Consider the following 27,154-nt stretch of genomic DNA (forward strand, 5'->3'; position numbering starts at 1 on the left):
GACGTATACACAAAGCAGATGCCAACTCCACACACGCACATATACATACACACATCAGATGACACACACATATACATACATCACACACATACATTCAACACTCACAAGTATACTCAGACATACACAGAGACACGCAGAGGGAAATACAGATGCCCAGATATGTACACATACCCCACTTATCTCCTGGCCCCAAACATAAACACCCCCCACAAAACATGAGCAGCTGGAAGATTGGGGCTGCCGGCACCCTGTGCGGAAATACAGAGACCATCCCTCCCCGTGATGAGCCCCTTCTAGGTAGCGGCTGCCACAGACGGTGGAGGGGAGGCTCCAGGAAGACTCAAATTCTCCCCCAGTTCCCACACGCATGAGTTCAGGGCCAGGCACAAATCAGACACTTGCCCACCTGTCCACTGACTTCTCCAAAACCCACCGCGGGCACAACTAAGAACAAGAGACCCAGTGACATCAGAGGACCACGGGAGGAACAAATCTTCATCTCTGTGCACAGTGCGACACAGCCCTTGGTTGGAAAGCCCCATATCGGATAGCAACCCAAGGTGGCAGGTGATGGGTCTTAATCTAGAACGTTCTCTTGGCTGCCAGGAAAGCATCCACCCCGAGACCCAGAATGCCTAGGGACTGTCCCCTTTCCCAGCCTCTGGGCTTAGTCCACGTCTTGAAGCCTGGCCCTCAAGTTCACAGTCTCCCAAGCTCCACTCCCACCCCCCCACTGGCCAGTGGGGAGGACAACACTTACCTTTTCAAAGGCGGCCAAGAGCACGTGGGCATGGCCAGGCACCTCCACAACTGCAGGGGGAGGGGAGGCCATTAGAGCTGCCAGGACGGACCTCTCTGCCAGCCCTCTCCCTCTCAGGCCTGGCTGCTCTCACCCAGCACTCAGGCAGCACAGCCTTCTGGGTCATGCTGCCTGCCTCTCAGCTGCTATCCTCACCCACAGAGGCCAGAGCGGGACAGCGGCCCCCTGGGTGCCTGACGGAGCCCCACCCACTGCAAAGAGTTGGGCCAGGGAGACGGCAGGAGGGAGGTGGAGGAGGCCCAGGGGCACCAGCCATGGGGGCCACAGAGCAGAAGGCTGGCTGGCTCTGGCCCCAAAAATGGGATGTCCTCAGGTAAGCCCAGGACAGGCAAGAACTGCACGATGGGTCAGCCTGCAGCGCCCCCTCCCCACTGGGGGTAGAGAGAGGAGCAGTGTGCCTGCAGGCAGCCCAGGTCCAGGCCCGCATGGGCCGAGTGCTGCTCACCGTCCCCTTCGTCCACCACGGCCTGCACCACCACTGGAAACACGCCGGGGTCCAGGGCGAGGTTCAGCTGTAGGAGGGAGGAAGCAAGGAAGGTCAGGACCCCAGAGGTGAACTGCGGAGAAAGGGTCAAGGGCACAAGGAGAGAAGCCCCCAGATGGAGGGTAGTGAGGGTCCTTGAGAGAAACCCCTCCCGCATCACCTCCCTTCAGGCTCCCTGACGTTCTCACGCAAATGCCCCGCTCCGACCCCAGGCCAGCCTGTCACCTCTCCTGCCAAGCCTGGCCGCCACCTCCAATCCTCCAATGTGCCCACCCCCTCCGCCCTGACGGAGCCTGGTGGCATGGTAGTGAAGTGCTCCGCTGCGGACTGAAGGATGGCCACTGGAAGCCAAGGGGACAGAGCCTGGTTCTGCTTCTGCAGAGAGGTAGGTGAGGCGGCAGTTCTGAGCTCTCCTACAGGTTGCCATGGATCAGAATGGACCCAGGTCTCAGCCGCCCCCACCTGCTTCCTGCTGAGCCATCCTGCTCTGGGCCTCCTTACTTGCTGCCATCAAGGCAATTCTGACCTGTGGTGACCCAGCAGGGTGGGTGGAACTGCTCTTAGAACTTTCCCAAACTAATTCTTCATGGGAGTAGAAAGCCTCATCTTTCCTCTCGGTGAATAGCCCAGTGTATAGACACAACTCCACCAATATTCCAGCCTGACCCCATGGGACCCCTCTTTGCTCAATGGAGAAAACAGGATCTCTTTCTCAATTAACAAAGTCAAACATCAAACCCACTGCCGTCGAACAAGGCGGGCTCACGGCAGCCCTATAAGACAGTGCAGAACTGACTGCTCCCTAGGGTCTCCCAGGCTGTCAATCTTTAAGGGGGCCAATGGCCTCATCTTTCTCTGGCAGGGCAACTGGGGGGTCTGACCCCCTGGCCCTCGGGTTCCAAGCTCCCTGCACACGCAAAGGGGCACTGTCAGCGGGCATGGCACAGTGGTGACCTCTGGATAAGGCAGGTCACAGCAGAGATGGAACCCTGGCAGCACCAACAGTGGGGGTCAGCAGTCCCGGCCCACCTGGTGGCCCCTACAAAGACGCAGCTGAGAGCCCCCTCCCCTATGGGGACCCCAGCACATGGGGTCCCAAGGAGTCAGAACCGACCCGCTGGCCCAACAGCAGAACAAAACAGAGAGGACCAAGGGGAGTACCATGGTGCATCCAGGGGCCCCACCCCACCAGGAGCAGTGTCCAGGGCAGAGGCAGTGAGGGGGACAGGCCCTGGGGTCTGTCCACAGAAGCCGCCCCTCCAAAGTCCCAGTGGAACCATCCTGGGCTGAAGAACCAGATGATGCCAAGCCCGAGGCCAGGGGGCAGCAGTGCTACTGGGTGCTCCCGGACCCTGGTCAGCCTTGCCCACCCATCGGCTCAGGCTTTAGCCCTTGGGGGGGCAGCCAGACATGGTCTGATGCTGAGGCACCATCTGAGGAGGGGTCAGAGCAGGAGTCGGGTCAGGGAGGGCTGGCCCAGGCCATTACCTCGTCCTCCTTCCACTCCGAGAAGTCTATCTTGAAGGAAGGCAGGGAGAACTGCTGGCCCACCCCTCTCTTGTAGTGGACGGTCTCCGACTGCAGGGCGGCGCTCTTGGGGCTGTACCTGAGGGGGCAGTAGAAAGATGGGAGTGAGGCCCTGATGCCCACGAATGTTTCCTCCCAGTGGTCACCTCCCTCAGGTTGGGGCATAATCTCGCACAGCCGAGGGGCCACAGCCCTCTCCGTGGGGAGCAGGAAGGTGGCTTCTCCACAGAGCTCCTCGGTGAGCTCACACCGTTCCACCCCTCCGGAGCCCTCCACTGACGGGGACAACTGCACTCGATCTCTGTCTGTGCCGGGCCGCACCTTCGCCTGCTCTGTGTAGCCTGGCCCTTTTCTGCATGAGCACAGCACGGCCACAGCAGCAGAGTGCATGGTGCGGTGCTGGCAAATGCCCACGTGCTGGCTGAGGCTGGGCCTTCATGCCCACACATGCAGCAGTGAGCACAACCGCACTCTCGGCGGGTTCCTGCACAGCAACCACCTGATGCGTCCTGGCCTCTGAGGAGCGCTCCAAAAGGGGCACCACCACCAGCCCCCAGCCTCACAAGCAGCTCTTCCCGCCGTGCACAGGGAGCCTGGCTTGGGGCTGGGTGGCGCACACTAGAAGCCCCCTCCGCTGAAGGTCCACGTGGAAGAAAGGCCTGGCGCTGAGACCTGCCCAGAAAGCACCCTGGAGCACAGTCCTGCCTGGCGCCCACAACCACTCAAGGCCCCAGCCCCCCACCGGGGCCCAGCCTCACACGGCCATGCCGTTCAGGAACTCCTCGGTGGCCTGGCAGTAGATGGTGATGGCCACACGGGCATCAGCGTCAAAGGTGAACTCCAGGCTGTAGAGCACCCGAGGCTTCTCGTTCTCCTCGGTGGGGCTGTCCGCGTCCTCTTTGTACCTAGGGGCAGGGGACGGTCACTGGGCCGCAGGTGTGCTGGTGGCCAGGGGCTGTCCCAGAGACTATCAGACCCCCTCCCTAGGTCCTGGCCCCCAATGGGAGTGAGCCTCTCAGATAAGAGCTGCCTGGATACCTCACATAGGTGTGTCAATTTGGGCACATGGGGAGCTGCCTGTTATGGGTAGGGGCACCCTGTGCCCTGCAGCATGGGGGCAACCCAGACAACACCCATCTGCAACCTGAGGTCCTGGGGGGCTGGGGTTCCCAGGGCAGCAGAGAGTTCACCCCAGCATAGGCCCTCCCAGGGTATCCTCGGCCATGGTGGAAGTGCAGATCCTCGCCCCGAGTGACTGGGTCAGGACTGCCTCCCAGCATGGCCTGGTTTCCGTGTAGGTTTCTGACGGCCAGCATAACAGCCCAACTGAGCATGACCCCCTCACGCCCAGTTGGGTTCTGGGGCTACTGGGACTAGGAGGTCTTGGTGAGTGAGGGAAGTTGACATGAAGGCTGGGGGGGCCTTAGGTCTCCGGGACCCGGTGCCGAGCCTGGGCACTGTGCACGCTTGGTTCTGGATCCTTTTCATGGGGGTATGTGCACTACAGGGTGTGGAGTTACACCCCTAGACTCCACCCACCAGATGCCAGAGCACCCAGCTGTGACCCTGCCCAGTGTCCCAGGGCACAAGCAGCCCTGTCGAAAAGCCTGAGCTCAGGCAGTGAGCCCTGGAAGCCAGGCCCCGCTGGCCTGCCCTCCTGCCCAGGTTACGGGAAGTTACCTCACGAGCCGCAGAGAGTCCTTGCGGATGTTCACCAGGCTCCTCAGGGTCTTCACCGGCTCATGGGGGGCAGGGGTGACATATGGAAACTGGAGGGGGGAGGGCACAAAGAAACCCAGGTGACTCCCCAGCAAGGTCCACAGCCCCGCTGGGCTCCCGGGCAATGGGGAACTGGGCTCTCCCTTCACCAGGTGAAGCAGGAGCGAGGATTCTGGGGTCTCTGCTGGGGCCATTGTCCAGGGACCCCTCAATGCCAGTAAGGGCTCTCGGTAGCCTCAGCTTGGCCATAGGGGGCGGTGGGAGGGTGGCATTGGGGGGCTCTCTCAAGTGCATTCCAAGGTGGTGGAGCGAGGTGTCCACTCAGTCCATGAACAAGGCTGTCTCTTCGCACGGTGACAACAGTTGGTGTGTGGACCCGATTATGGACCAGGCTGTGTCACTGATGGGCTCGGGCTGGCCCTGGACCGTGGGGGGAAGCAGGGCTGTGCTGCGGGGAGTCACCCAGACAACAATGAGGCCAGGGCTTTCAGGCGTCATCAGTGGGGGATGCTGAGCCTGGCTGAGTGGTGTTGTATCAGAGGGGAGACAGAGAAGAGAGAGGGCCTGAGGGAAAGGGAGGCCCTACCGAAGCCCTGACTTGGGGCCCTAGCTTCCACAAACAATAAACCCACTAACAAAAGAGGCTCGGACATGAAGGTAAGGAAAATACTGATAGGTTTGCAGATGGTGTAGAAACTGCAACAGTGGTGGGTCATGTCACTGGCTGTCACCCGCAGGCCTGTGACACTATAGTGGGGCTTGGGGTGAGGAGTATGTGGGGTTTCTCTGTACTATTTATGACACTGACCCCACAATCAGAAAGCTATTGACAGGGAGGCCGCTTGTGCACGCCAGGCCCAGTCCTGAGCAGAGCAGAGCCCTAGGGCCGCGTGCCCTCTTCCCACAGGCCCTGGGCCGGCCCTCCTCCTGTGACGCCCCCTTTGTGGGGCAGGACCCCTGCCGCCAGATGTATCCTGGCTCAGCCACAGGTTCCCGGGGGTCCCGTCCCCCTCATAGCTCAATTTCTGGCTGCTGTTAAGTGGCTTTCCTCCCATTTTCTTCTTCCCGTCTACAGCCCCCCTGTGGAGCAGGGCCGAGACCCTGGCCTGTATCTCCAGCCTCGGAAAGATGGGCGGGTGAACCCACCCGCTCTACTACTAAGCCCGGAGGCGGGTGGTTCACACCCACCCTGTGGTGCTGAGAAAGCAAGCCCTGGCACTCTTGGGCTGTAGGATGGTAGCCAGGTGTAGCCATGTGGGGCTAGGTCTACTTGGACACCCCAGTTTGGTCATCAGGTCTAGAGAAGGCAAACTGAACCTGCCCCTCCTGAGGACCACAAACAAGGGGAAGGCTTCCAGAGCAGGCTCACCTCACCCCACTTCCTTCATTCCACTTCTCAACCCCTGCCGTGCGCCCTCAGGACCCATGTCCTCCTTCCTGACCCTCTGCACTCTGTCCATGGGTCAACTGCCCGCTGGGTTGTGAGTGTCGACTCTGACGCAGGGGTGAGTCCCACTCCTAAGCTGAAGCTTGGGATCCCTCCCTCTCTACCTGACCAGTAAGCCTCGCCTCTTGGATGGTTCTGCTCCGGGGATGTGGTTTCTTTTTATAAGAGGGAAAAAAAAGAGGCCAGGTCGCTGGAATGCACCTATAAACTCAACACAGCTCCTATACCCCCTGTGGACAGTGGACCTGCCGCTGGCTCAATGAAGGCAGCTGTGTCCCTCAAGAACCTGGACCCCAGTCCTGGTGGCAACCGTGGGCAGAGCTTGGCTGCTAACCCGAAGGTGTGAACACGTCCATTGGCAGGCAGTCTGCCCAGGTCGATAACCACCCTGGAAATCCCATAGAGAAGTTCTACTCTGCCCTGCAGGGTCACTCAGAGCGGGGCCGCCTCCAGCCCCACCCCCAGCAGCCTGCCCCAGTGGGCTCACCTGCACTGGCCGGTGGCCCAGGAAGTTCAAGTCCATGTTCTCCCCAAAGAGGTAGCCTTCCGGGTGTGGGGTGTCGAATTTCTCACCACCCATGAAAAAGTGTGAGGCAAAATAGTTTCCTGGTAAAAAGAAGACAGCTGTTGATGATGAGGGGGTGCTGGTTGGGGCAGGACCCTGCCTGCTCTTTCCACCACTGGTCACCTCAGCCCCACAGTGGAGCCTTCCAGTCCCCAGCCCACCTGTCTATGCACCTGTGCACTCAGCTGGGTCTGCAAAGTTCCATGCCAAAACCTACCCACCTGGGGAGCCAGCAACCAGGAAAGGCCAATTGCAGCCAATGAGAGACGCTGTGAGGCCCAGGTGGCAGGTGGGGTACAAGGCAGCTGCTAGCTGACAGGTTAACAGTATGAGCCCACCCAGAGAAAGACCGCGAGGCAACCTCAGAACAATCAGTCACTGAAAACCCAAAGGGAAGTCCTCTGTGAAAAGTGGGGCTGCCATGAGCCGGAACCCCCCCCCTCAAGACAGTCAGCAGGTTTTGTCTGACAGCCACTTCTACGGAGGCTGTAGCCACCCCCAAAAGGAAGGTCACAACAGCCTTTCTCTACACAGACAGACGGAGTGCAGACTACAGTGCAGACTACAGTGAAGTGCTGGGTAACACCAAGAAAGGACAGAGGTTCAAATCCTCCCCACCCCCAGTACAGCCTGCCGATCCACTTCCCCAAAACCCAGCCCCTGGAAACCCCCCAGGGCTGAGTTGGCACCAGCTCCACAGGCACAGGTACCAGCTCCTGAGCTCACGACCCACCGAGCAGCAGTGGGAGCGCATCGGGGCCCTGGTCGCCCCCTGCCCAGGGCTGCCCCCTCCACAGGGCCTCCAAGGCCGGCATCTTGACGAGAGCACACTGCCACATCGCACTCCCAGGAGCGGCTGGTGGGCTCACACCGGAGTCAGTGCTTAACCCTCTGCACCACCAGGTTTCCAACAGACCTACACCAGTGGCTCTAAGAGTCGGGAAGAAAGTAGGTGAGGGCAGGAGCCCATGGGGCGGGGGGCACTGGAGAAGGCTGGTAGGGCAATCCACAGCACGGTGAGTGAGACCTCACGGGGCGTGCACACTGTGCACACAGACCGGACAGCAAGCTGAGGCTGCTTGCTAAGCCCTCGTTTCCCAGATAAGTGCACATACAGAAGCAGCTCATGGGCACAAGGTCTGGACACATGCCCCACTCTGCCGGAAGCTCCCACTCTGCATCAGGTCCACCCACAGCTCACAGCACCCATTTCTGAGTCGGTTAGAGTCCCAGCAGTTGCCCTCTGGTCACCCTGACTCACAGTACAGAACCCGTCCAAAGGGCTTTCAGGGGCTGGACGCTGGGCAGGAGGTCACCAGGGTTTTTTTCTGCATCCATAAAGATTAGAGGGAGGCAGTGATGGCAGTGGGCAGTGTCCTCGCTGATTAGGAAAAGCACCTGTGCACACGGCAGGCAGAGCCACTGGTCTTCCCCATCACAGTGGCTCAAGTCCCCAGGCAGAGGGATGACAGTGGCCCTGGATCCCGAACCTAGTCCAGAAACCCCATGAAGAGGCAGTGACAGCCTCAGGGCCAAGGGACCGCTCTAGTCCTGCTGACTACAGCGACTGAATCATCCTCCCCCGACTTACTAGGACTGGCTGAGGGGCACACAGGGTCGGGTGGCTCTTCACCCATGGGATTTTGACTCGGTCCTATTGGTGAGCGTCCAGGCGACCCAAGTGGCAGGGAGTTGGAAGGTCGCACCCTATCTGTGGTGCGTGTGTACACACACGTACACACGTACGTACATACACACACACACACACACACACACACACAACCAGACCCAGAAGTGCCTGTCCCCTCTTAGGGCTGACAGAAAGGAAAGCTGCAGGCTAGAGCCAGGTCCAGTGATGGTCAGCAAGCGGGAAGTCACTATCCTGGTCTGGGCAGCCATGGATCAGACCTCTGGAGCTCATGGTTGTTTTGTGGGGGACAGTCAAGCACTTCATGTGGCCTTGTTAACGCCCATGGAGTGATTGGGAGTACCTCCCCAAGGGAGTGGGCAGTCTGCACTTATGTGAATAAGGTGCATGGGACCTTGAGAAGAGATGGGTCAGTTTTGTCATCTCCTGATTCACGTAAAAGAGAGACTGCTCCGAGGAAAGTCAAGGGAAATAGAGGAAAGAGTTAGGAGGCAAAGAGCATTTATAGAGGTATAGATAAAGACATGTACATATGCAAATATATTTACGTATGAGGATGGGGAAACAGATCTATGTGCATATATTTGTAGGTTTAGTATTAAGGTAGCAGAAGGACATTAGGCCTCCACTCAAGTACTCCCTCAGTGCAAGAATACTTTCTTCTATTAAATTGGCATTCTATGATGCCCACCTTCCTGACACAATCGTTGAAGACAAAGCAGGTGAAGCCCACATGGAAGAACACACCAGCCTGTGCAATCACGAGGTGCCAAAGGGATCAGTTACCAGGCATCAAAGAACAAAAGATCAAATCACTGTGTGCTCACCTCCATGATACTATCGCTGAAGACAAATGGGTGCATAAACAAATGTGGTGAAGAAAGCTGATGGTGCCTGGCTATCAAAAGCTATAGCATCTGGGGTCGTAAAAGCTTGAAGGTGAACAAGCGGCCATTTAGCTTAGCAGCAACAAAGCCCAAATGGAAGAAGCACACCAGCCTGTGCAATCACGAGGTGTTGAAGGGATAAAATATCAGGCATTATCAAAACAAAAAATCTTACCATAGTGAATGAGGGGGGTAGTGCAGAGTGGAGACCCAAAGCCCACTTTAGGCCACTGGAGATCTCCTTGGAGAGGAGTCTCAGGGAGAAGCCAAGCCAGTCAGGGTGCGATGTAGCAACGATGAAAAATACAACTTTCCTCTAGTTCCTAAATGCTTCCTCCACCCCCCACTATCATGATCCCAATTCTACCTTGCAAGTCTGGATGAACCAGAGCATGTACACTGGTACAGTAGGAACTGGAAACACAGGGAATCCAGGGCGGATGATCCCCTTCAGGACCAGTGGTGAGAGTGGCGATACTGGAGCGTAGAGAGGGAGGGTGGGTTGGAAAGGGGGAACTGATTAAAAGGATCTACATATGACCTCCTCCCTGGGAGACAGACATCAGAAAAGTGGGTGAAGGGAGACATCGGACAGGGCAAGATATGACAAAATAATAATTTATAAATTATCTAAGGGTTCATGAGGGAGGGGGGAGCGGAGAGTGAGGGGAAAAAATGAGGACCTGATGCCAGGGGTTTAAGTGGTGAGCAAATGTTTTGAGAATGATGAGGGCAATGGATATACAAATGTGCTTTACACAATTGATGTATGTAAGGATTGTGATAAGAGTTGTATGAGCCCCTAATAAAACTATTAAAAAGAGAGAGAGCCTGTCCCAGAGCAGAAAGGAGGCCTTGTCTACCACAAAGAGACAGGAGAGGAGGAGATGCTTTGAGCCCAGGGTCCCTGCACTGAGAACCTCCTAGACCCAGGAGACAGGCCAAAAACAGGGGTGATGGCTGAAGATGCCAAGAGACCTTGGCAGAACCAGGTAGAGATGTGTCAAGGGTTTCCCTTGGCCCCGAGGAGCAAGAGCTGAATGCTTCAGGGAGCTGAAGGGCCTTGTAAAACTTGCCGAAGCAAACCAGGGGCTGGGTCAAGAGGCCCAAGGAGAGGCCTGCCTGTGGGCATGGCTAAGGTGCTGTGCCGACCAAAGAACTGTATGCTGAGTCTTTCCTGATCTTGCTTTGTAGCCTGTTATACCTCCTTAATAAGTCTCATAAGCATTAGGGTGGTCTGGAGTTTCTTGTGGCCACTGACACCAATTATTGAACTTTGAAGAAAAACAGGGTCATGGGAGGGGCGCTGGAGTTGGGACAAAAGTTAGAGAGAAGAAGTATGTCTGACTTCAGCCTCACAGGAACCAGCCCTGGGCTGACGCTGAGGGGGTGCTCAATCTACCACCCTGTGAAGTTAGAGGAAGAGGCCAGACAACACCGTCACCATGCCACCATTACACTCTCCGTGGCCCCTACTGGGAAAGCCTAATAGGAGCCCAGTTCAGCGCTGGAGCTCAGCTGCCCACCAAAAGGCTGGGAGTTGCCAGAACCCTGGCGATCTGCCCATTAAAACTACAGCCTGGAAAGCACTCTGGGCAGTAACACTCATCACATGTTGAGAGCAGCCTCAACAGTACCCACCAACAGCGGGAGCCCGGGGAGTGGGGTCCCGGGCAGTGCATATACTTGCCTGCTGACCAGCAGCTGAAGGTTCAAGGTCACCCACAGGTTGCCACTGAGGGCCCGACCGGCACAGCCCTACTCCGACCTAGGGCGCACCAGGTGCTGGGGTCCACTTAAAGGCAACTGTCTTTTTCTCTTTCTTTTTTTTAAAAAATATAGTTCATTGTTGTTATCAGGCACCAACAAGTCAGTTCCAACCCATAATGACCCTGTTCTGCTTGCACTGCCCAGTCCTGCGCCATCCTCCCAACTATTCTCATGTTCAAGTCCCTGGGCAGCCACTGTGCCAATCCATCCTGTCGAGGCCCTTCCTCTCTTTCTGCTGCCCCTCCACTTTAGCAAGCATGACGCCCTTCTCAGGAACTGGTCTCCCCTGACAACACATTCAAAGTACGTGAGAAGTCTTATCATCTTGCCTCTGAGGAGCACTCTGGCTGTCCTTCTTCCAGGAACGTGTACACAGAGCTATGTTGGTGTTTGACAACACAACACAAACACAGGCACTCCTCAGACAAGCAAACAGAAGCCAAGACTGGTTTGCTGGCTTCGAAGCTTATCCACAGGACCAAAGCTTATTCACAGGCCACCTCAGTCAATTGGCACAATAGCTGGGAGAAATCACATTCTGAATCCCAGTGAAGCAAGCAAGTGGAGTTCGGGGTCTTAAAAGCTCAAAAGGGCCCATGTGAACCCTAACAACAGCTCACAGTTCACCAGGAGCAAAAGAGTTAGGGGTGACCCACAGCTCAGGGAAGAAACATCAGCTCGTCTACCCTGAGATCAAAGGAACAAAGACGGCACCTGGCTGCACACACTGCTGCTTCTGACAGGGCTCCTTCTGGACGGTCCTGGAGAGGCTGGGGGCGAAATGTGGGAGACAGCCCACAGTCCTACCCAGAGACCAGAAGAACTCCACGGTGCCATTTCTGAACAGGTCACCAGAATCGTCCTGGGGAGAAAGGGAGAGGAATGTGGACCAGAACTTTTTTTTTTGGGGGGGGGGGCAGAACTCTTATAAGCAAAGCCAGTCAGACTAGACAGAAGAGACGAGGGCCCCCCCCCCCGCCCTCTGAAACTAAGGCCCTGAGACACTTTAAACCGACTGGAGCTCACGCTGAAATCACCTTTCAGTGAAACAGAAACAGGCTAGTAACGGACAGTAAGGGCAGCGCTGGAGATCAGTGCCTCCTACAGCCGTCCATCCGAGACCCAGAGGTCAGCAATGACTCAAAAGCAACGATGAGCAGATAAGGGAGTGGGGAGACCTGAGTAGAGGACCGACCTCTGCGAGGATACGGGTTCAGTTCCTGACCCCACAAAAAAGAAGGTACCAGGGGGGTGCCCACCCACAATAAAAACTTTCCCCCAAAGCTAGGTATTTAAATTTCTAAGAATAACTTTAGTGGGGTCTCTTACAGCTCTAACATTCCAGCTATCAACTGTATCAAGCACATTTGTACAAATGTTACCATCATTTCCAAGACATTTTCTATTTGAGCCCTTGGTATCAGCTTCTCTTTTTAACCCCCCTCCATGATCCTCCTCCCTTCCTGAGCCCTTGATAAACTATAAATTATTGCTTTCATATTTTACACTGACCATTGTCTCCTTTCAACCACATTTCTGTTGTTCATGGGGGGTGCTAACTTTTTTACAAAGCAACCTTAGCACCTTCCAAGTCCTCTCCATGACGCTTACTACATTTGTCAAATCTGTGATTCCATTCTTGGAACAGTTTTCAAACTCATCTGTTTGCATGGCTGGCAGCACCTCCCTCGTTTTTCTCTTCACCTCTTCTACGTCATCAAATTGCTGTCCTTTCATGTTCCTCTTCATTTGCAGAAACAAAAAGAAGTTACAAGGTGCAAGGTCAGGTGAGTAAGATGTGCGGGGCAAGAGAGGCTTGCTGTTTTATGCCAAAAACTAGCACAAAGAGCTGACTGCATGAGCAGGTGCACTGTCGTGGTGGCAAAACCAGTCCCCCATCTGCCACAAATCAGGCCCTATTTCTGCACACTGTTACCCAATCTTTTCAGAAACTCTAAATAGGAAGTTGATTAACAGTCTGACCTGGTGGAATAACCTCCAAATGCACTCTTCTCCTCACATAAAAAAAACAAACAGTTAAGTATCATCATCTTGATCTCTGATTTCACTTGACGGGCTTTTTTGGGCAGGTGACAATGGCGTCTTCCACTGGCTTGATTGATGTTTGCTTTCAGTGTTGTAAGAATAGCACCATGTCTGCCCGGCTATCAAAACATAGTGTCGGGTCTTAAAGGCTTGGAGTTAAACAAGCAGCCATCTAGCTGAGAAGCAACAAAGCCCACATGGAAGAAGCACACCAGCCTGGGTGAACATGAGGTGTCCATGGGATCAGGTATCAGGCATCTAAGATCCAGAACAAACTCATACCCGATGTGAAAGGGGGTGGGCAGGGGGTGCATGGAGTGGAGGCCAAAAGCCCATCTGTAGACAACTGGACACCCCTCACAGAAGCGTCACAAGGAGGAGAGAAGGCAGTCAGCATGCAGCCCAGCACGATGAAACACACAGCTGTCCTCTAGGTCCTTAATGCTTCCTCCCCCACTATCATGACCTCCATTCTACCTCGCAAATCAGAGTAGACCAGAATATGCACACTGCTACAGATAAGAGCCCCAAACACAGGGAATCCAAGAAAGATAGACCCCTCAGAGCCAGCAATGAGAACAGAGACCAGGAAGATAAGGGGAAGGTGGGGGGAGAAAGGGGAAATCAATCACAAGGATCAACATATAACCCCCTCCCAGGGGGAGGGACAACAGAAAAGTGGGTGAAGGGAGACAGGACGATGTAAGATATGAAAATAATAATCGATAACTTATCAAGGGTTCATGAGGAAAGGTGGGCAGGGGAGGGAATGGGAAAAATGAGAGTTGTTATCAAGGGCTCAAGTAGAGAGAAAATGCTTTGAAAATGATGAAGGCAGCATACGTGCAAATGTGCTTGACACAATGGATGATTGTATGGATTGTGGTAAAAGACATAAGAGCCCCAATAAAAGTGTATTTTTTAAAAGACCACCACAGGAAAAAAAAAACAGCACCATGTCTTGTCACCAGCAATGGCCTTGGGGAAAAGTCTGGGTTGCTTGTTCGTTCAGAGCACAGCATGTTTCCACTCCACGCTCTCTGTCCTGGTCAGTCAGAACCCGAGGCTCGCATTTCACAGCGACCCTCCTCATTCCTGAATCTTCCCTTACAATTCGCTGAACCGAGCTCCAAGACAGTCCAGATAACTTCCCCATCTCTTCAATGATCTTCCAGCACAAGGGCGAGAATTTTATTGATTTTTGTTTGGGAAGTTGACGGACGTCCAGAACGAGGTTTGTCATCAATTGACATTTCACCTTTTTGAAGCAAGAAAACCACTTGTACACGTGTTTTTCCTATAGTGCTGTCCTTGTAAGCTTGTTCAACATCACAAGTTTCTGCAGCATTTATTTTCTGAGCAAGAAACAAAATTTCACTGCTGCACACTGGTTCTCTTAAATCAGCCATCACACACACCAAAAAAAAGATTCGCGTGAAACTGCTTTTACGAAAAAATTCACTGTGATCAGAGAGAACCTTCCCAGGCGTGCGACTGGGTACACTGACAGCGAATTGCTCAGACACTCTCATAGCAAGAAAAAGGTACACTCCAAAGGCGCCTCCTAGCGGAGCTTTCTTTTTTTGTGGGAGTACCCCTTTGTATTGCATAAACCTGAGTCTTGCACATCCCAGGGACAAGCAGATGGATTCTGGGCCCCAGGGTACTCTAGCTTCAATCCAAGAACATGGCCCTGCTCGATACTCACCTTCATGTCGTGATCACGGAAGATACGGGCGCTATAGCAAAGTGTGAAGAAAGCAGATGGTGCCTGGCTATCAATTGGAATAGAGTCTGGGGTCTTAAAGGCTTGTATTCAAACAAGCAGCCATCTAAGCAAAGAGTCAATTAAGTTCACATGAAGAACACCAGCTTGTGTGATCCAAAAATGACAACAACAAAATTCAAATGACAACGGGAAAAGCATCAGAGCCCAAACTGAACACAACACCCAATTTGTAGAAGGCTCTGGAGGATAGTGGGGGTCCCAAACCCGTCTGCGGAGTATCTAGCCAGATTAGCTGCTGGCAGATCCCCTCTAGCCGCAGGCAAGGGTCTCCAAAAACTTAACTGTCAGATAGAGATCATTATGATCGTGAGTACACTGGACTGAACTTGACCTCCCTTCTTGACCCAACCTGAAACTGTTCTAAGTGCAAGTATTTCTTACTTGTTCCATGACAAAAATTTCTTCCCTGGTCTTTTAAACGTTGATGATCTTTTCTTACTCATTATTTGTATTTTTATCTTTGTACTATTATTTTATCCTTACCACTTTGTTTCTGTTGGGTTTTCCAGTTTGTGAAGCACAAAGGAGTAGATGCACAGATAATAACTGAGGCAAGGGTTTATAGGGGAGGTGGGGGGTAGGGGATAGAAAGAGTGAGGGGGTTGGGGGAACAAACAATATATGTGGGAGGGGCAGGGAGCACTGGAACTGATTGTGATTACTCACTTGAGGATAAAAAATGAAAATGCACCATCAAAATTGTGAAAGAAAAGATATTGCAGTGAGACCTGGAGCTATGGCTGTCCCCAGTGCACACCAGACAGCAGGTTATCACGTGTGCACTGGCATGGTGACAGAAGGACCCAGTGGGGGCCCTGAGGCAGGAAGTGAGCGTGCGCCATGGGAAACCATGACGCCAAGAGGCTTGCTCCACACAGAGTGGCTGCACCCCCACTCTGTAGAACTCGGTATCCAGGGGGCCAGGCAGCACAAGGGCACAGACGGCAATGCGAGAGGGTGCTCGTAGGCTGTGACATTACATAGAAACTGATGTCACTGGGAAGTCCACGGGCAACTGAACCGGGCTGGGAGACGTCTAAAGCACCACTCTCTGCAGCTGGGCACCTTTGGGTGGTTGCCTAACCTCTCTGATCCTCAGTTACTGCATCTGTTACATGGTGCTAGAAGACCCTGAAATAAACATCAACTACCCATTATCCACAGGGCCGATGCCGACTCCTGGAGATCCTATAGGGCAGGGCAGAAGTGCACAGCAGGTTGTGTGGCAAGGATGGAGACAGGAACTGGAGACCTTTAAGCTTCCAGCCCAGTGCTCCAGCCCCGGCTCCTTAACCACTTGGTTTTAATCAGAGACCGGAGACAGAGCACAAAGGCTTGCCTGGGGCGCATTAAGGAAAAGGCGTGTCTGCGGCAAATGAAAAGGCACTTAATGGTGCCAGCTGCCTCTGCCCACCCCCGCATCCATGCCAGGGCAGTCTCAGCAGTGTTAGCAAGCAGACAAATTCCCGGCCCTGTGGAGGAGGAGTCGGGCAGTGGGCACAGCACAGTCTGGGTTCACTAGGTCCAGTGAAGCTGCAGCTACCACTTGGGGGAGGGGTTCCTCCCCAGCCCACCCTAGCACAAACTCCCAAGCCCCTGAATGCAGCTGTGTGATCAGGTGGGCGACAGGCTCAGTGGCATTGTCTCTTGTGAAACAGGAAGTGGGACCATAGAATGTTCCAGACCAGGTCCTCAGAGCGAAGAGCGGCACTCTGCCCAGGCAGGAAGAGGCCACTGGGACAGGAGTGGAACCAGGGTTTTCCCTTGGACCTGGCAGCGAGCTCATAGGGGCTCCTTCAAACAGACCCTGGAGCCTGCCAACAAATCCCGTTTCTTGCTGAAGCCGGTTTCCATAAACACCAGCGTAGTAAGCCAATTTCCAAGGAACTCAAAACACAAGAAAAGTCAAGAATCCTAGAATCCATAAGCAAAAAGAGAACCCAATTTTTTTAAATGTGCAAAGAGGTCAATAGGCGCTTCCCCCTTCCTTAGGACGAGAGAGACATCTATGGCAAGGTGCTCAAGTTGATTCCTCAGGGAAAAGAGTAACACACAAAGTCTACAGACGGATAGATGAGCCATCAAAACACAGGCCCCAGCTTGGACAGATGTTTCTCCAAAGAGGACAAGTGGCCCTGGGAACTGCAACCTAACCCTCAGTGGGACACCAGTACCACCCACTGGAAGGGCTACCCTCAGGGACACGGGAAAGGGCAGTGCTGGCCAGGAGGTGGGGGCACGGAGTCCTCATGCACTGCTGGTGGGAGTGCTGTCGGCACGGGAACTGTGTGGAGGGTCCTCAAAAATCCACCTGAGCCGGCAATTCTACGCATGGGTGGATGCCTACAGAGTCCAAAGCAAGGAGAAGGTCCTGGACAGAGTGGAAGAGCCGTAGCAGCGTCGGTTTTGCATTAGACCGCAGTTCAAAACCACCAGCCGTTCCTCAGGAGAAAAGTGAGACTTTCTACTGAGAGTTGTTACAGTCTCAGAAACTACACGGGAGCACAGCTACTCTGCCCTGAAGGCTTACCGTGAGTCAGATGGCAGTGCATTTGGGCAGGGTTTGTGTTCTGGTTACATACTAGCTGCAAGATTAGCAGCTGGAAACCACACTCCACAGGAGAAAGAAAGGCTTTCTACTCCCACAAAGATTTCGTCTCAGAAACCCAGAGGGGCAGTTCTACCCTATCTTATGGGGTCACTATGAGTCGGAATGGACTTAGTGACAGAATTTGTTTGTTTTTCTCAGAGAAAATTGTGGAACCAAACTCACAATCATCCGAGACTAAGCTTACTAGTCGGCTAGAGAGTGTGGACCCTAGTCACTTCAGGTCTGGGACTCAATTCACCTGTAGGACAATCACTAACCACTTAAGGTCAAAAGGGCAGCTTTTCCCCAAGCACAAAGCAAGAGGCCCAGGGCAGGTGGAGGAATGGCAACAGGGAAGACAAGGAGAAGTAGGACGTGGGATGGTACTTGAGGGGACGGCCTGGGCCAGGCCTGGACAAGAGGCGGGGGAGGTGTCCTTCCAAAGTAGTGGCCATTGGTTTCAGAAACACAGGTGTGCCGATAGCTGCTGCCAGTGTCTCACTTCCCAGGCACGCTGTGAATAGCTCCCCTTCACCTAGACCATGTGTTGCCAAGCTGTGCAGGAGAGTCATCTCCACAACCCTTGCTGTGCCTGACCTTTCAAATCCGACCACCAGATCTTTCTTCCAAGGTGCCCCAAGGCACCAGTTTTTCAGAGAGGCTGATCTGCTAGCCATCTGCCCCACCCTGGAGCCCCTCCCTCACCTTGCTCCACCACTATAAAGCTAATCAACAGGAGTCTTTCACTGATCCCGCTCCTAAACAGTGACCATGCATTGGGGCCTCAGCCCTGACCCATCTCCGTCCTGGTGGGCTGGCCACTCCCACCCCAAGGCCTCCCCAAAGAAGGGCAGATGCTGGACACTGGACAGAGCTGAGAGTCCCAATTCAGGGATGCAGAGACCCCATGGCCAGTACTCAGCACAGATACAAGACCACTCGGGGAACACTCTCCAAATAGCCACATGGGACACGATCTGGAGCAAGCATCTCGCCTGGAGGGCAAGGTGGTAGAAGGGGGTCACTGTTACCAGGTCAGCCAGGAAGTGCCGGGCGTTCCCCAGAAAACGGCCTGGGCCAGTGCAAAGCAAACAGTGCTGCTGGACAGGGGCCAGGGCTTGGTTCCGCCAGGCCCCGAACCCCACACTCCAGAACCAGGCCTGAAAGGACCTGGGCCACCAGAGGTGGGTGCTTTGGGCTTCGGCTGGGGAAGCTGAGGATCTTGAGGGCGAGCCACCAGCAGAGTGGAGCCGGAGAAATTACCTGGTGACCCACTCCCCTAAGGACCATTGCCTGGACACCGCTGCAACAGAGCTCAGCTCGTGGAGGAAGGCTGCTGTGTGTCCATAACCCACGATGCTGCTGCTGTTTGCACCATCGGCTCCCTCCCCTCCCCCACGTCCCATAGTCCACAGCCTCAGGCCGTCATGGCCGCAGGGAACACACATCCAGAGCTGGACAAAAGGCACATGACCGTCCTGGTGCCTGGTGTGATCCAGGGATCCAGGCTCCCTCACAGCAGCGTCACATGCCCTCACTGGAGTCAGAGAGATTGGAGTCCTTGGGGAAACAGAGGCTCCAAGGAGCCCAGCAACAAACACACCGGGCCCAGGTCCTCTAGGGCAGAGCAGCCATGTCCCTCAAAGGAACACGCTGAGCAAGCCCATTCCCCCATGAGGCCCAATGTGTTGGGGGCACCTCACCCCAAGCGAGGGCTGACTTCTTTCCCTAAAAACAATTCTCAGGTCCCCCACCCCACACCCAGGACCGACTCAGGTCACATGTTTGCTGCTGTTGTTTTATCTGAACTCCAAAGTCGGGAGTTGCTGCAGTGATGGGTGTACCCCAAGGTCTGCAGCTCCTGGGGTCAGGGGCCAAAGGAGCCCTGGTAGCACTGTGATTGAACTGCGCAGCCGCTAATCACGAAACTGGAAGGACTGAACACAGCAGCAATTCTGTGGAGACAGATGCTGCTCTCTGATTCCAGAAATACAGGCAGCCTTTGAGACCCGCAGGGCAGCGAGTCTGTCCTGTCAGTGTGGTCGGCCCTGTGCACAACAGAAGGAAGCTCTGCCCGCCCTGTGCCACCCTCACTATTGTTCTTATGTTGGAGCGCAGTGTTGCAGCCATGGTGTCCGTCCATCCCATCGAAGGCCGGCCTCTGTGTCGCTGCCCCTCCACTTTACCAAGCATGTTGTCCTTCTCCAGGGTCTGGGCTCTCCTGACGGCATGTCCAAAGTACATGAGATGAAGTTTTGCCCTCCTGGCCTCTAAGGAGCATCCTGGCTGCACTTCCTCCAGACAGACGTGTTTGTTCTTCTGGCTGTCCATGGGACCTTTGTCATTCTTCAGCGCCCCATCATCAACGCAGTGATTCTGTCCCAGAGGGAGGCTAGGAGGCAGAGCTGACTCGAGGACAGTGGCTGGCCTGGGCTTGTGGGCAGGGGGATGCCGTCACAGAATTCTTGCCTTCAACTCAGGAAACCAGCTGCGCTGGTAGTGCAGTTGGTTAAACCTTACATCCTGGGCTGCTAACCATGAGGTGAGACTCTCTGCTCCTCAAAGACTGACAGTCTGGGAACCACAGGGAGGGTCTTCTCTGTCCAGTCCGGTTGCTCTGAGTCGGGGTGACCCCCACAGTGGTGCATCTTGCTAAGAATACTGACAGGATTTCAGGGGAGCTTCCAAGCCAAGAGGGACTGGACAGAAGATGTGGAGATAGACTTCTGAAAACCAGCTTGTGAAGACCAGGGACGGCCACTGCACGTGAGGGGCCAGGGCCAGCAAACAACACAGCACTCAGGGAAAAACACAAGCTTCGGGGGGGACACCGGCAGGGAATGCAGGTGGCACAGAGGCCACGGTGGGAAGCCAACTTTCCACGCCCCGGCAATGACGAGGCAGAAGAGTCCCTGAGCAGGAGGCCCAAGCCCTTGTCTGCATAGGCCAGTTCTTGGGGCCCCCTCCCCACCCCCCAGGGGACAGAGGCATGCACCTGCTTTCTTGAGCCCTAAGCCCCGAGATCCACTCCACAGCATTCACTCAGCAGCAACTGTGAGCCAAGAGGCCTGGTGGTACTGCGGGTGATTCTAACCCACCAACCCACCAGGAGAAAGGTGAGGCAGTCTTCCCAGAAAGATAGACAGGTGTGGAAGCCTGTGTGAGATCACTATGAGTCAGAACTGACTTGACTGGAAGTGGGCTTTTGTGGGGGGACAACGGGGCCATGAGCCATCCTGCTGCTCCGCTACAGAGGAAGAGAAGTATGGTGTCACAGGGCTTAGGAGGTGAAAAGACCTGGAGAGAACAGGCCACGCTTTGACTGGGTAACCCTGTGGGTGTCAAGAGTGGAACTCTGCCCCATGGGATTTTCATGGTTCTGGTCTTTTGGAAGCAGAATGCCAGGCCTTTCTTCGGCCTCCGTGTAAGTTTGAAATGGCAACCTTTTGAGAAGTAGCGGCAGTTAGTAACCGTTCTCACCTCCCAAGCACGCCACACCAAACCCACAGCTACAAGTCCATGCTGATGCCTGGCCACCAGGCAGGGCCGAATCTCCTGAGCCACTGGGTTTCCGGGGCAGTAAACCTTACAGAAGTGGGCTGTGTGCTCCAAATGCCCACGTTCCAGTTAGCTGCGCAATGCTTAACCCATGCCACCACCAGGGCTCTTTTCTAAAAGTGGGAGGCACCTGATATTCAAAGGGTCCAGTGTGAGGCCCGCCTGGCCCAGGGCTGCCGAGTCTCAGGGTCTGGCAGCCCCTCTCAGTGCTCCTCCTGTGGGTCAGCTCGGGCCCAGCCTGGCCTCCCTCCCACAGCAGATGGACCACAGGGAGGAAGCCAGAGACTCCCTGGCACGTGAGGGGGTGGCAGTGGAGGAGCTGAAATGAAATGTGTGTGCACTATTGATCCACTCTCTACCTCCACCCAGTTCACAATAAAACGTTAAACAAGAAAACTTTACATTGGAATATTGTCCAGCAGAGCGCTGGGAGACAGGGCCTGGGCTGGACCCCACAGGAGCCACAACGTGGACTCCCGCTGATGAGGGCCCTGCCCACGGAGCCCAGATTCTGTCCTTCAGACACGCTTAGCCACGACTTGGAACCAGCTCAATGGCAACCACTCACAATGACAATCCTTTGCTTGGGCGGGGGAGCGGGGCATATGGAAGGCAAGTTATCCTTGGGGATGGGGGTGTAGGGTCTCTACCTGCCAGGTGCCAGGAGTCCATGGTCCCCAGCTGTGACAATAAAAATGCCCCAGCATGTGGGGAAACCAGCGCCCACAACTAATCAGAGGCTCGGTAGGCACAATCGTACGGTTAAGAATTATTAAGATTAAAAAAAAAGAATTATTAAGATTATAGTAAAGTCATAGAGATTAGGAGAAATAGGAAAGAGTAAAACAATAAGTCAGACACATTTTATGGTAGTACGCTAACCTCAGCCCTTCTTGGTGGTCCAAGTGGGAGGAAAGGAGGGAGGAAAGGCGGGCAGGAGAGGGAGCGATTTATTTCTAACCAAGGCTTATATATCTTTGGGGGCGTGCAAGCCCCCTAATCACAGGTAAAGACATACGTCACAGTAATGGGAAGGGGGTGATCTAGGGGTGTACGCACTATAGGAAGAGGAGGGATTGGGAGTACACATGTGACAAGATGGGCGGATCCCAGATTCTGGCCGGCAGCCTGACTCTGGATGTCACTGAGCAGGTGTGACCACTTCTCTGGCTCTCCATGGAAACCATTACTTTCCTTATCCGTAGGGAGTGAGCCCCGCCAAAGGTGGGCCAGACAGTAGGATCGGCTTGCTTGCGTGGGATGGCTGGTGCCTTTAGGGAGGTAACTTGACAATCCTTTACCATTCGTTGTAAGTAGTGCCCTAGGTCTGACATATTTGGGGAGAGAAGCTAGGGAAGTCTTTTTATATCCCACACCAGCAGTTGCCAACTGTCTCCCAGGAGGTATAAACTCACCCCCAGTTGGGAAGAAATGAGCCCTCCCTCATACTAACAGAGGTGCAAAATCAATTTGGGGGAGAGGAAAATCTTTTCAACAAACTGCATTTAAAAAGACACAAGCGGCAGCCCTAGTAATGTAGTGGTGATGTGCTGGGCTAACTGCAAGGTCAGCAGTTCAAAACTACCAGTCGTTGCGAGGGAGAAGGGCTAGGCTTTCTGCTCCCGTATGACTGACAGCCTCAGGAACCCACAAGGGGGAGTTCACCCTGCCCACAGGTTTGCTGAGTCAGAAATGGCTAAATGGCACTGAGTTTGTTTTATTCAACACACGAAAGGAGGCTCAAAATCATTAGCTATTAACAAAAGCTCCAACTCACTGGCACCAAATCGAGTGACTCAACAGGGAAATGTAAATCAAAACCACAGTGACATAGGTCTTTACGCAGCACTAACCAGTTGTCCCCTAGTCAATGCTGACTCGTGGGGGCCCCAAACACACAAGTTGGCCAGGACCTAGAGAAATTGGAGGCCTGGTGTGAATGTAAAATGATGCAGTTCCTGCAGGAAAGTCAAATGGTTCCTTTGAAAGGAAACAGTGAGTCCAGTGGCCCACGTGGACATTGTCACACACATGCTTCCTCCAAGACCCTGAGACCAGCAGAACTAGATGGTGCCCGACCACCACCACCAACGCTCTGAAAGGGTCCTCCCCTGAGAAGATCTTGAGTAGAGGAAGAAAAGAAGGTGGAACAAAATTGAAAAGCACAAATTAAATGAGAGCAGACTTCATGGTGGGAGAGAGGTTGGGGGAACCCAGAGACTATGGCTTTCAGTCACCCTCCAGGTCTAGACTGAACTCACCCTCGTGGCTCAACTCTCGCCTAATAATGGAAAGTTCTATAAGGGAAACAACAACACTAGCACACACAACGCTACAGGGCAGGGGAGACCCTCCTCCGTGGGTTTCTGAACCGGTAACACTTTACAGGAGTAGAAAGGCTTGTCTCTCTCAGAGCAGCTGGTGGTTTCAAACTGCTAACCTCGAGTTTAGCAACCCAACTCTTCATCTGCTACGTGAGGGTCATTAGGAGTCGAGTCGGAATGCAGTGGGTTTGAAGCTTTTAAGATCCCATCTGCCTCTCGCTGCCCCTCTCTTACCTTATATTGCTCTACTGGGGTCTCTGAGGAAACAGAAGATTAGGTGGCCCTGGACCAGAAGCCTCAGGCTCTCAGGAAAGGCTAGGGACCAGGAGAGATGAGCATGATAGGTAGGCACAAGAGTCTCCAAGGTGGCCCAAAGGATGAGGAAGCAGACGGGAAAAAATTATTCCCCAGACAGGATAGACTTTGGACTGGGCCAGTTCAGAAGAGGGCTGCTATCACCGTGCTAACCAACCACTGGGTTCTGGCTCTGGTGCTAGCACCCATCAACTCGTAGTCATTGATCCGATTCTGCAAACAAGGCCAGGATCAGTGGAAAAAAAGAGTACCATGGTTGATTAGCTATGTCTGCCATGGCCAGATCTAAAAGCAGTGCTACAATAGCCACATACCTGCTGTTCTGTCCAAGATCCCACGTGAAGGGGCGTTAAGTTTACTGTGGTCCCAGGTGACAGGTGGTGCCACATTCAGCTTATACCTTTTTCGAATGTCTGCCATGCTACTGTCAACCGCTGTTAGGGTCGCAGGGGTCACCCACGTTCCTCTTTTAATGACCATTGCAGCTGGTGTTTGGGGAGCATTTATTACATGCCAGGCACTGCTCTGTGCACTGTTAAAACTATCAACCCATATTACAGATGAGGAAACTGTAGCCCAAGGGGTTAACTAACTTGCCCAAGGTCACTCGGCCAAAGATCAGCAAGATGAACCCCAAATGCGGAAGAGGATGCCTTTACCAGTCACTCCACCAAGTCCACGGATGTCAGCTCCACAGGAGACTTCCCCTGGCCAATGGCCCCACACTTACCCAGCTGCCCTGCCACTGGGCCTGGCACACAGCAGGCATGGAGACCCCCTGTGCCACAGACACACAACTGACTCCACCTTCCTACTTTGAGCCAGCCCCCACATATCTTAAGCCCCAAATGGCCCTTCTTTCGCCTTCCAAAATCTGGGCGGGGTCATCCTCAGACTCACCTGGCAAAGTAGGTTTACAATGCAGGGTCCTAGACCTGAGCCAAAGACAAGTGGGTAGTACAGGGGTTTGGTAATCAGCTATTAACCAAAAAGGTAGAGGTTCAAACCCATCAGCAGGTTCACGGAAGAAATGCCTGGTGACCTGCTTATATGAATGTTTAAAACCAAAAAAACCCCAATTTTGGCTCACAATGACCAGAGAGAACAGAGTAGAACTGCCCCTAAAGCTTTCCACATTGTTCTCCAGAGGTGGGACGGTGAGCTCAAACTGCCGACCTTTCAGTTAACAGCTGCCATCAACACTGTCCGGAGCAATGCTGCTCTGCACAAGTGGGTGCCCACGGGTTGGCCACTGGACCGCAACCTGCAATTAACAAGGCTCAAGGAGGCCCAAGTGGGTCTGAGGCAGCATCTGAGGAGGACCACATTCTACCCCCTCCCACCAAGTGGACACAGGTGGTACTGGACCCAGGCAGAGGAAGCCTGGAGCCCCCTTGATGTCAACTGTGAGACCCAGCACACCCCAACAGCAGATGACACCTATCCTCCCCCCACAGAAGCCAGGATCTGAGGCACGCCATCGGAATGTCCCCAACTACTTCCAGCACAATCAACGAAAAGAGTCACAGCTAAGAGTCCAGAGTCAGCCCACTTTCGTCACCAGAACCAGAAGGAGGCTCACCTGGCACCTAGGAGCCCCAGGTTGAGTGGCTACCCAGTTGAGACCTTGGGAAAGTTGCCCCCTACAACCAAGGCCCTGTTCTCCTAACTTGGCTTAGGGCACCCGCCCACCCGCCCCCCCCAGCTCTCTCCTGGCCAGATGGCATGGAAAGCATCCAGACCCACTGGCCCAGTCCTCACACCCAGCCACCAGCGAGCGAGCGAGAGCCCATGATGGTGGTGATGTCAGCCCTCTGACAATTGCCACTTTATAAGCCCATACAAAGTGCCAGGCCGCGTGCGGCGCCTGACCCTCACCCCGGCCCCCAGCACAGGTGAGACAGGGAAAGTGACTGAGCCAAGGTCACCTGGCCAGAAGCGGCAACGCCGGGGTGACCTCGGGCCAGGGCCCACGATGGCAGGGCAGCTGCGGCGGCGGGGTCCGGGGCCCAAGCCCCCAGAGGTCGGGGAGCGGGGGGTAGGGAGCGGGAGAAGCGCGGCAAGGTGGGGGGGGTGTCCCCAGGCTCCGGGCCGAGCCCCCCGCAGCACCCTCCACAGAAGGGGAAGGGCCGTCGCCCCGCCTCTGAGACCAGCGTTCCACCGCGCCGTGGCCTCGAGCTCGCCGGGGGCCGGGCCGCGCTCACCGGACTTCGGAGGGTAGCGGTAGGCCGAGTTGGCCTGGATGTCGATGTCCTCCACGCCCGCGATGCGGCGGCTCAGGATGGAGCCCATGGTGCGCGCGCGACCGAGGCCGGGAAAGGGGGCGGCGGCGGCGGCGGCTGCTGGTCCTCACGCGGACATGGCCCGGAGCAGGCCGCACGGTCGTCCGCCCACGGCCGCCAAGCCTCAGAGCCCCCACCCCCGGCTCGGCCAAGAGCCCGACGCCACGGCTGCCGCTGCCGCCACCTCCGAGGCCAGGAGCATCTCGGGAAATGGAGTCCTGACGTCGCCACGGGCGCGGGGCCTCGGCGCACGGGGCCATCTTATGGACTACATTTCCCAGGAGGCGCCGCGCCCAGGCCTGAGAAGTTGTTGACAAGCGCGGTGGGACAAACCAAGTGCACCTAAATCCACAGGGGAGGCACCGTCAATTGCTCCGTAAATTGCTCTTCCCTCTGCACTAACACCTGAACTTTTTCATCTCCTCTTAACCTGTGCAAGGTTAGCAGTTCGAATCCGCCAGAAGCTCCACGAAAAAAAAGGTAGGGCTCTATATTCCATTAAAGAGTGACCGTCTCGGAAACCCACAGGAGCTGTTTCACCCTGTCCTATGGCGTGCTAAGGGTTGGACTCCACTGGATGGCAGTGAGTTGGGTTAGGTTAGGTGCAACCTGTGCAAAAGGGGTAGACCTTTGCCGCGACCCAATGCCTTCGATGTATTCCTCTGAAATACCTCCCTGAGCTCCTGTGGGTCTCCCCACTTCCCAGGGTCTCTCTTCTGCCCACGCCAGTGGAAGGCATGCCTTTACCCGGCAGGGACTCAGAGAGAAAGTGAAGCGCTGGCTTTGGCTTCAGGCAGAACTGGAACCATGTCTCCAGTCCGGCGCCCTGAATATTATCTTGAAGATAGAATTTTACAGGCCCCAGGGAAAGCAGTGTGCCTCTGTCAGTTTTACAGATAGGGAAACTGAGGCAAAAGGAAAGGAGACCTGTGTGTCAACTGCTGGAGGCAATTTTTGCAAGACGCTGGCCCAGGATATAAACCTCACAGATTGCAAGGCATTCTCCCCTTGAAGGAGCCCTGGTGGTGTATTGGGTTATGCTAAAAACAAGACCAACAGTTCAAGCCCACCACCCACCTCACAGGAGAAAAAAGAGGCTTTCTGCTGGTGTAAACATTCACCGCCTCAGAAACTCACACAGGGGCAGTTCTATGAGTTAGAAGTGACTGAATGGTGGCAAGTTTGATTCCTGGCTTATACACATACACACCCCTCTTATTACACAAGCCATGCGGGGATCTTTGTTTGTTTAGCTACTTTACAGTTGATGAACTGGGATTTGGAGAGGAATACACCCCCCACCCCCAGTACATGGGGCTATTGGTACTCAAGCCTGCTGTACCAAGAAGACAGCTAAGGAGGGAAGATGGTGGATTCACCATC

General features: G+C 54.6%; 1 protein-coding gene across 2 annotated transcripts in view; it reads right to left on the reverse strand.

The window, feature by feature from the left end:
* The window catches only part of MGRN1 (mahogunin ring finger 1), a 40,222-nt gene extending 14,280 nt beyond the window's left edge, over positions 1 to 25,942 (reverse strand). For both annotated transcript variants that reach the window (XM_075564323.1, XM_075564325.1), the window contains exons 1-7: positions 25,694 to 25,942; positions 6,485 to 6,603; positions 4,512 to 4,600; positions 3,590 to 3,736; positions 2,793 to 2,910; positions 1,266 to 1,332; positions 761 to 810 (exon numbers count right to left, since the gene is read on the reverse strand). In XM_075564323.1, coding sequence (XP_075420438.1) covers positions 761 to 810; positions 1,266 to 1,332; positions 2,793 to 2,910; positions 3,590 to 3,736; positions 4,512 to 4,600; positions 6,485 to 6,603; positions 25,694 to 25,781 — 678 coding nt within the window. In that variant the 5' untranslated portion in view covers positions 25,782 to 25,942. The remainder of the gene's footprint in view (positions 1 to 760; positions 811 to 1,265; positions 1,333 to 2,792; positions 2,911 to 3,589; positions 3,737 to 4,511; positions 4,601 to 6,484; positions 6,604 to 25,693) is intronic.
* Between the last annotated feature and the right edge of the window lie 1,212 nt (positions 25,943 to 27,154).

The sequence above is a fragment of the Tenrec ecaudatus genome, chromosome 12, assembly GCF_050624435.1.
Source record: "Tenrec ecaudatus isolate mTenEca1 chromosome 12, mTenEca1.hap1, whole genome shotgun sequence".
NCBI classification, from domain to species: domain Eukaryota; kingdom Metazoa; phylum Chordata; class Mammalia; order Afrosoricida; family Tenrecidae; genus Tenrec; species Tenrec ecaudatus.